Genomic DNA, 9,453 nt, shown 5'->3' on the forward strand with positions numbered 1-9,453 from the left:
CCAAGTCATGTCCAGCTCTTCGTGACCCCATGGACTGCAGCACGCCAGGCCTCCCTGTCCTTCACCACTTCCCGGAGTTTGCCCAAGTTCATGTCCATTGAATCAGTGATGCCATCCAACCATCTCACCCTCTGTCACCTTCTTCTCCTCCTGCCGTCAGTCTTTCCCAGGATCTGGGTCTTTTCCAATGATCAGCTGTTCACATCAGGTGGCCAAAGTTTTGGAGCTTCAGCTTCAGCATCAGTCCTTCCAGTATTCAGGGTTGATTTAAGATTGACTGGTTAGCTCTCCTTGCTATCCAAGGGACTCTCAAGAGTCTTCTCCAACACCACAGTTCAAAAGCATCAATTCTTTGGCGCTCTGGCTTCCTTATTGTCCAATTCTCACATCTTTACATGACTACTGGAAAAATCATCGCCTTGACTATCCTGACCTTTGTCGGCACAGCGATATCTTTGATTTTTAACACACTATCTAGGTTTGTCATATTTATAATAGGAAAACATCCAAGCTCCTAAATCTCCAGTTCTGGGGAAATGATTAAATTATGGCTTGTATGTAGGATAGAATATTATACAACTGTAAAATGGCATTTTGATAGGCTTTTTAATACAGGAGTATAAAGTGGCATGTTTAAAGGTTTTCTCTCTCTCATACACACACACACACACACACACACACACACACACACACACACGATTGAAAAGGAAGATTTCACAGTATTAACAGTGAGTATCCCAAAGTGGTGAGATTGCGGTTCTCTTTTTTTTCTCTGCGTTTGTATTTTCTTAATGTTCTGTGCTGAGCCCATGTTAGTTAGGAGAAGAATAAAGACACGTGAGCATGTGTGCTGTCACCGCGGGCCTGGTGTTTAGAAAGGGAATTGCCAACTACCCACGGGATTGTCGGCCGAACAGCTGGGGGCCTTAATATTTTCACCTGCAAGGGCCATGAACGTCTGCCTCAAAAGGTTGCTGCGAGCGCTCGTTTTTCTAGATGAAAGGACGCGCTGCCATTTATTTAAAAGGCCAGACGGGAAGCCCGGTATGGTTGCTGTATCTTCACGCGGGGCCGCCCGAGCAGGCAGCCTCCCGTCTGCAGGCGGCCCTGCAGCCCCCAGCCCCGGGTAACTCTCTCTCTCTCTCCTTCTCCCCAGCTCCCCATGATGGGAGGCGCCTTCATGGACTCGCCCAACGAGGACTTCAGCACCGAGTACTCACTCTTTAACTCCTCCCCCAACGTGCACGCGGCCTCCAACGGCCAAGGTCAGCCGGAGGAGCCGCCCAGGTCCTCCAACGACGCGGTCCTGCTCTGGATCGCCATCATAGCGACGCTGGGGAACATCGTGGTGGTGGGCGTGGTGTACGCCTTCACCTTCTGAGCCGCGGGAGCTCCGGGCCGGCCCACCTGCGCTGGACTCACCGATGGCGCTGTCCCCGCTGGCCTGTGACCGCACCCATGTTCTAGAACCAGGAGTTCTGACCGGGAGCGCAGCCTCTCAAGCGGAGCGACCGTGCATCCGGAATTTCCCCCAAGCAGCCCCGATTTCAAAACCCCCCTGCTGTGGTTCTGCTGATCCAGAAAGTGTGGAAGCTTGGGCATCCGGCCCCTGGAGGCATGACAAGGCAAAATCTTCAAGGAACAGTTTGGAAAATTCTTGAAACTGCATTCCACGAACGTGTGATCAGAGGGAACAGCCAAGTTTGGTTTAAAATACAGATGTGATTAGATGATCCCTTGCTGGCACTAAATCATCACTTACGTGTCTTGTTTTTAGGCAAACGTGTTAATATCACACCTGGGGTGTGGGGTGCTGGGGCAAGGGCAGCCTTCAGGACCCAAGTGTTTCCACCCCAATCTGGTTTCCCACTTGGCCCCTTGGAATATTGATGGTGGCCCCTGGAACGGTCATAGAACATTCCTCCTTTGACCTGGAAATGGTGTCTTTGATGCCAGATACCTGGCCCCTTATGGAACCCAAGTATGGGGGAGTTCCTGGTGATGTGGATCTCAGGGGTGGTAGTGATGGTGATTTTTATCTGCTGGATGGACTTTCTCGTCTTTGTAAAGAGAAGAGAAGGTGCCTTTAAAAATAAGACCTGCCAGGCGGATAACTCTTCTGGCTACCCGCTCAAGTGGCTCTTTCTTCTCTGAGAAGTCAAGGAACTCTAGAGATGAGGTCTGTGCATCTCATGAATTGGTGGGTGGGAGAGAGAGGGGCGTGACTTGCCTGTGGTCCCAAAGTACGGGACGGCAGGGGTCAGAGCAGGAGGGACATTTCCTGACTGTGATTCAAGGCTGTCCCTGCCCCACCTCAGCCCTTTCTTGAGCACATTCCTGCCTTCTCAGCTGCCCTGGGTGGGGAGGGAGTATCCAGATGGTTCTGAAGCTGTGTGCAGGGTGGGCAGGGCGTTAAGATACCCATGCTTTAGACTCTGCTAGGCTCCCATGCACTCTTGCAGGTGTAATTGTGGTCTGCCTGAGTCAGTTTCCTGATATGCTTAAAAATCAGTGACTGGGGAATCCTGGCTAGCCTGGGAGCCCTCTCATTAAGACCACAGACCTGTTGGCCTTTGAGTGCACCCACATGCTGGGGGAGATTCACACAGCAAAGGACTCGCATTTCTTCCATCCTTAGGAAAGTTCATGGCAAAGCACCCCCCTCCCCAAGACAGCCCTCCCTGTCCCCCCAAGAGTAGGGGGAGCTAGGACACAGGCTGGTTTGCCCACAAGTCCAGAGTGGCTTTTTCCTTGTTTCCTCCCTGCAGTTGGACAAAAGGAAATAGATGGCATAAACTCCCTCTCAGTGGCTGAGAAACTTCAAAGACTGGTAAAGAAGCCCTCATGTGTATTTGGGGACAATTGTAAAAATTGAATTTGTCGCTGTGGTCTCAGGAGAAAAGGAATGTTCTTGATGACAGGCGAAGGGACATCTTAAATGTCTGGAGGCGACCTCTTGTGTCTGGGAGGTTGGCCTCGAGCTGCTGCGTTAATGGGGTTAGCAGCCTGACCTCCAGACGGCTTTGACCTCCACCTGACCTTCAGCTCAAGTGGCGGTCATGAGCGCTGAGCGTTAGTGTGGCCTTTGGGGATCGGGAGAAGGGATGTGGCCCCGCCTCGCTGGACTCTTTCTGGAACCGCTGAGCGGAGTGGGCCTGGCCGTCTGCAGGCAGGACCAACTCGGAGGCAGGGCTGAGTGGTGGCCGTTTCGAGTGCAGCATCTCAGCTGCTTCTCCAGTAGCCCCCTCTCTGTCAAGGCCTGGGCCCTGCCCCGTGAGCAGATAGGTAGACACGTGTGTTCATGAGCAAACCCAAGAGTGAGGCCCAGAGCCAGGGTGGGGAGGCAAGCTGTCTTCATGGGGCTCATTCCCGTCGAAACACCGCCATTCTTTGCCTTCTGACTTCACATCCCTGGAAGCCTGCAGGCCTGTCCGAGGCAGGTAGCAGGTCCCTGTTCTTAAATGGCCTATGGGGGTGGCCCTGGGAGAGAAGGTTCCGTGTTTGGTAACATGGGGTTGAGAGGGGAAGAGAGGAAAAGTTGACTTTTAGCTCTAAGGAGACCTCCAACCTTCCAGGGCAGCCCTGGGGGTGCCCAGGTTCACTAGGTGTTTCTGGGCACAGGAGTCTCCCCTCTGAAGGTTTTCTTTCCCCTGACGTGAATGTTAGTTAAATTCAACTTTCAAGTCTCTCTCTCTTCTTAATGTCAGGGCCAGAGATGATCAGGAGTTTCAGGGACCCTCTTGTCCAAACTTTGCATCCATATGGATTGCAGTATCTTGTCCAGGGTCAGCCCATCTCCATCAGCTGTGGTTTTGTTTATTTTTTTCCAGCTTCACTCAGATAACATCGTTGATTGATGTGCCTGTTAATTTTTCCAGCCAGAGTGCGCTGTCTTCTCCCTCTGGCCACAGAAGGGGATCTGTCTTGGATGTTAAGTAAAGGCCATATTGCTTGAGTCTGTCCAAGCCTTGTGCCCTTTTAACAAGCACAGATTTAATCTTCACCATTACCCTTGGTGGCGCTAGTGGTAAAGAACCCACTTGCCAATGCAGGAGACCTGAGAGATGGCGGGTTCAATTCCTGGGTCAGGAAGATCCCCTGCAAGAGGGCATAGCAACTCACTCTAGTATTCTTGCCTGAAGAATCCCATGGACAGAGGAGCCTGGCGGGCCTGGGGTTGCAAAGAGTCAGACACGACTGAGTGACTGAGCATGCGGGCATTACTCTAGGGCATCGTTGCTCCGATGCGCAGATAAGGGACCAGAAGCTCAGAGGAGTGGAATAACTTGCTTGAGGCCACAGCAGCAAAGTGACGATCAGGATGAACCTGAACTATCTGGTCCCAAAGCCAGGCTCTTTCTGGAGCACCATACTGCCTTTAGTGGCTGCGTGGCGTCTCCGGGCACCTTTAAACCAGGCCCTGAGTCTCTGGAGGTCATTTCCTGAGGTCCCACATTATGGCGTGGCCCGGCTGGCTCTGACCTCTGCACGTGGAAGTCTGACCATCCATGCTCAGCCTCCTTGGGGAAGGGGTCCCTGTTGCCTGCCCACCTCTTTAAGTTGAACTCAACTCTCTTTCCTTGGCCAGAGAAGCGCCCGGAGACCAGCGTTCTCAGGACACACGCAGAAGGGCCCTGACTCAGAGCCCCACAGGGGGGTCCACACGAGGAGGGGCTCACACAACCAAAATCGATAAGGACAGTCCTGGGACGGTCGGCGCTGCAGGCTGGGCCCCAGCCCCGGGCTCAGGCCTTCCGCTGAGTGCCAAGGCTCTCCTGGGCAAGGGGGACGGATGCTCCTCCCTTGGACCCCAGCCTGGGGCTCCCGTTGTGGCTTCTCCTGGGCGAGGTTGGCCCCTGAGCCCACCCTGGCTTGACAGGCCCATGCTGCGGAAGGAGGGACTTGCCTCTTTAGTGGCTACTCCTCGGAGAAGGCATCCCACCTTTTCTGGAATGTTCTCTGTATTTGCCCCTCCCCGTGCCCCTCCATTTCCCCTCCGCAAGCTGTGAGCATCCACATCCCACACCTGTGTGTTTCCATTTCGCCGCGCACAGTAACACTTGCTCTAGGAGGGCAGGAGTTGCGGTCCCTGGAGCTTTGGAGGAGCGGCCAGGCCAGAGGACCCTGGAGCCGGGCGTGTCCCCAGGGGATTCGTAGGCTCCGGGGCAGACGATCACTCTGCGGGCTCCCGCTCTGTCGTCGCTGCCCTTTCCACGGGTCCAAGGTCAAGAGGCAAATGAGGCTCCCTTGGCCCCATCCGCCCATCTACCCCCCAGAGAAAGAAGCTCGTATCTCCTTTAGGGAGTCCCCCGGGATCTAAGGGGAGAACTGGCTAGTAAGTACCGCTGGGCTCGAGAGACAACAGGCCACTCTCCAGCTTGTACTAAATGGAAGGCCTGGCCGCCTGCCAGCCCACTAGCATCCCTTGGAAGCTGTCCTTGGAGACTGGAGAGACTTGGCTGTTGTCTGCACTGCTGCCCGACTCCTTCCAGACAAACGGTCCCCTCCTCCTGCAGGAAGCTGACCTTCTCTCCTTATTAGTAGTGATGCCACTAACCGTGATTGTTCTTCCTGCTGTAAGCCTACGCACCTTCCTTGTGCTCTGAGCCGTGTCTCATTTACTTCTCAAATCACCCCTAGGCAGGAGTGAGGGTGCAGAGAGGTGCATGGGGATTATTGTCACTTTTTTTGTAGAGGAAGCTGAGGCCAGGCTGTGTGGCTGAGGAGCTGTGATTCAGACTGTAGGCGCACTGGTTACCTCGCGTCTCCCCGCATCCACACCCTCTGTGATGAGCCCTCTGGGATGGGAGCAACCTCGGACGGACTTCTGAGGCTGGGCTCTGCTGGCCCTAGAGTGTGGATTTCGATGGAAGTCCTAGAAAGGGGCAGATAGCCATGCGCAGGTATTTGTCAGTCTCAGAACCTTGCAGCAGCTAGAGGCCTTAGAGAGTGTTTAATCGGGACTTTCGGGAGGTCAGCTGAGGCCAGGCTGTAAGTTAATGGAAAGCTGACAGGCCCCTGGATGGATGCCAGGCTGGGGGTGTTGTGTATCCGCCCGGGATCACTGAGGGATCCCAGATTGCCTGCTCCCAGCCTTCAAATGGGCATCCATCGTGTTCTCAGCCAGCTGTCATCTGGCCCCCTTTGCCCCTTTGACTATCCTCTAGGGCTTCCATCATGGCTCAGATGGTAGGGAATCTGCCTGCAAGGCGGGAGACCTGGGTTTGATCCCTGGGTCAGAGAGATCCCCTGGAGAAGGAAATGGCATCCCACTCTAGTGTTCGTGCCTGAGAAATCCCATGGGCAGAGGAGCCTGGTGGGCTACAGTCTAAACAATAGCAATAGCTGCCAAAGCCAACTCTGGCACTTAAGGCACATCAGCCTGTAAACGTGTCTGGAAGGGTCTGGATGGCCTGGACATTGATCTGGACTGTATCCAGGGCCAAGCCCTTGCTTTGAGCAACCCACCTCCCCAACACCACCCCCACCCCCCTTCACTGAGTCTCAGGAGCAAAAGCCTTTACAAATGGAAGGAGAAGCTCTGATCCCTGGAGTGCAAATGTGGCGTCTTCCTGGGCAGTAAAGCAGGGCCGCGGTATTAGTCACTCTTCTGAGGATTTTGACCCTGAGCACTAGAAGCTCTGAAACAGCCGTACCCCTCCCATTAATTGGGAAATTCTGTATCTGGGTCTGCTCCAAAAAATAAATATGGAGGATCCCATGGACAGGGGAGCTTGGTGTGCCTTAGTCCATGGGGTTGAGAAGAGTCAGACATGACAGCAGCTAACACAGACACAGACACACACACACACACACACAGACACAGACACACACACACACACACACACACACACACAGCAAGTCCTGGATGCGCTGCGCTGCCCTGAGGGAGACGCCCTCGGAGCTGCGCCCCGGCCCAAGGGAGCAGTGGGAGCCTGGATGTCCCGTGTGCGCCCGCCCTGCCCCGCCTGCCCCACGGGGCGCTGGTCCTGGTCAGCAGTGAGAGGGTGGAGGACAGCCAGGGGATGGAGCACGGGGAGTGCACGGGGCTGGAGTCAAAAGTCTCCAAGTGGAAAAAGAAGCCCCTCCAAGAAACCCAGGAAATCAGAATTCAGCGGTGGCCGGGTGTCCCCAGCAAGTCGCTTCTGGAGGTCAGACCTTGGGCATTTTCTTGCCCTTTTTTTTGGATGGGAGGATGGAGGTGGGCAGAGGCAAAGCAGTGCAGACCATAGTGAGTACGGGGAGGAACGTTCCTCCCAGAGTGAGGAGACAGCAGCTACTGGGACTGCAATGGGATGAATGGTCAAGCGTACCTGAAACTGACTATGTGCATTTTGGAATATAAGTCCGCATGGCTTGCTCTGAGTCATGGTAAAAGTCATACATTTTCTGTCAAGATAGAGAACAAAGGCAGAGAAAGCCCTTGGAGAGGCGGTTCGGGCTGCCCAGCTCCCAGGATGTGCGGGCGCCTGCTTTTGTGCCTGCCCTGGACAACTCGCGCCTGCCCAGACCTCTCCAGCCAGCTGTCTGATGAAGCCTTTCATCTACTCCTGGGCCCTTTTGCAAGCTGACTTCCTGCCTTCCCAGGAGGAGGTTTGAGACCCCTGCTGCCTTGGGAAGAAGTCCTGACAGATGTATGAGGCACATCCAAAGGGAATTCGTGACTACTGGGGGGATGCAGAGCCCTCCCCGCCACCGAGCCCCCTCCACGTGGTGAGAGGCCACCAGCAGCCTGAGTGTCAGTTTCATCAGCTCTCTTTCCCCTAATGTCATTATGAACCAGAGAATTACCACATGTATAGTTTAAAGAGCGGCAGAGGATGGGATGGTTAGATAGCATCACTGACTCAGTGGATAGGCATTTGAGTAAACTCCAGGAGATAGTGAAGGACAGGGGAGCCTGGCATGCTACTGTCTGTGGGGTCGCAAAGAGTCAAGACACGACTGAGTGACTGAATACCACCATCAACGTTGTTTAAAGTGTTGTCCCAGCAGTCCAGATGGTCCTGACCTGGGCTCTGTAAGCTGGCAGGAAGGGACTTCCAACAGTTCACACTTTCCTCCAGGAAATCGAGTCCCCCAGAGGCTTGGTAGCATTGCTAGCTCACCTTGGTGAGCAGGAGAGTGGGGTCTGGAGCCCAGGGCTTCCATCTATGAAGCTTCTCAACCACTAGGCTGTGGTTCTCATCTGGGGTCCATTTCATCTCCCAAAGGACTGTTGGCAATGTCTGGAGACAGTTTTGATTTTCATGACATGGGGGGTGTGCTCTGATAGCACCTAGTGGGTGGAAGCCAGGGATGCCGCTGACCAGTCCCCCAAGTGCCAATCATGCTGAGGTTGGGAAACCCAGCACTGGACCATGCCAGACTATGGAATCTTCCAAAGCGCCCCTTTCCCCGATTGTGAGTCATTGAGTAAATCAAAGGTCTTCTGAGCTACAGAAGTGATCAGGGTTGCTGCCTCAAGTTAAAAAAAATTCCAGTTGGAGGGCAGCGAATTGGAATCTAGCAAGTTGTTTGAAAATCCATGTCCTCTCCCTTCCCATTGTCTCGGGCTTCCGTGGGGAGTCACCCTCGATGGAGAACTCTACGAAGTGGATATGACATAGGTCTGAACTTGTCCCGTGTTCCCCCTGAGCCAGTAACTGAGTCTCAGGACCCTGAGGCACCCGACCCCTCGTCAGTGTATCTGAGAGATGCTTCTTGGGGAAAATCTTAGAAGGGGTGGAGATGGGGGAGCTGGCTAACAGCCTTTGGACAAATCCACATCCTCTCTTGTTTCTGACCTTTTCTCACCCTATTTCCCCCAGTTGAAAACATACTAACACTCTTTCTACTGTTTAAAGTTTCTACTATTTAAAGTTTTAATCCTTATTCTTGGAACTAGTCACCGTCCAGATGCCAATTCTTCATGCGGAGAAAATCGGAAATATTTCTCTGTCTTACTAATGTTTTCCTATTCAACTTGTACTTCTAAGTAGTTTGCTTAATAAAAAGGTATTTTAACTATTCTCTTAGTCCTTTGCTACTGAAGCCCCGAGGCTTCACAATGGGATCACTAACTTTTACTACAGTGAAAAGGCTATTTCTTAATGTAAGGTTTCAATGTGCTCTTTTGATTCAAAACCTATAACCTTAATGGATGTAAAAAATGTGGCCATGTGGAATCCTGTCCCTTTGACCGTTGGCACTGTTGCTGTTGTTGTCATTTTCTATTATGATCATTAAAACAGTAAAAAGGAAGCAGTTGATTCTTCTGTGTCTGAATCCAACCTGTGCTTTGTCTGAAGGATGCTGTCGACTCATCTTTGAGAGGCTCGCCACCAGCGTCGTCTCCCTCCTGGTGCTCCTTCCCATAGGGACGGAGTAAAAGGACAAAGTAGGTGATTACACAGTCAATCCCACTAAGGGATCACAGGTAAAGGGAAAAGTATGGGAGACCCCCGTAAACTA

The 9,453-nt window shown here is 53.1% G+C and overlaps 1 protein-coding gene across 1 annotated transcript in view; it reads left to right on the forward strand.

Annotated features, from left to right (window-relative positions):
* C15H14orf132 (chromosome 15 C14orf132 homolog) overlaps window positions 1–9,230 on the forward strand; it is a 62,210-nt gene extending 52,980 nt beyond the window's left edge. Inside the window, exon 3 of the mRNA XM_065906080.1 lies at window positions 1,157–9,230. Within this exon, the coding sequence (XP_065762152.1) occupies window positions 1,157–1,381 (225 nt within the window). The 3' untranslated portion in view covers window positions 1,382–9,230. The remainder of the gene's footprint in view (window positions 1–1,156) is intronic.
* The last annotated feature ends 223 nt before the right edge of the window (window positions 9,231–9,453 follow it).

This window comes from Muntiacus reevesi, chromosome 15 (assembly GCF_963930625.1).
Source record: "Muntiacus reevesi chromosome 15, mMunRee1.1, whole genome shotgun sequence".
In the NCBI taxonomy this organism is placed as follows: domain Eukaryota; kingdom Metazoa; phylum Chordata; class Mammalia; order Artiodactyla; family Cervidae; genus Muntiacus; species Muntiacus reevesi.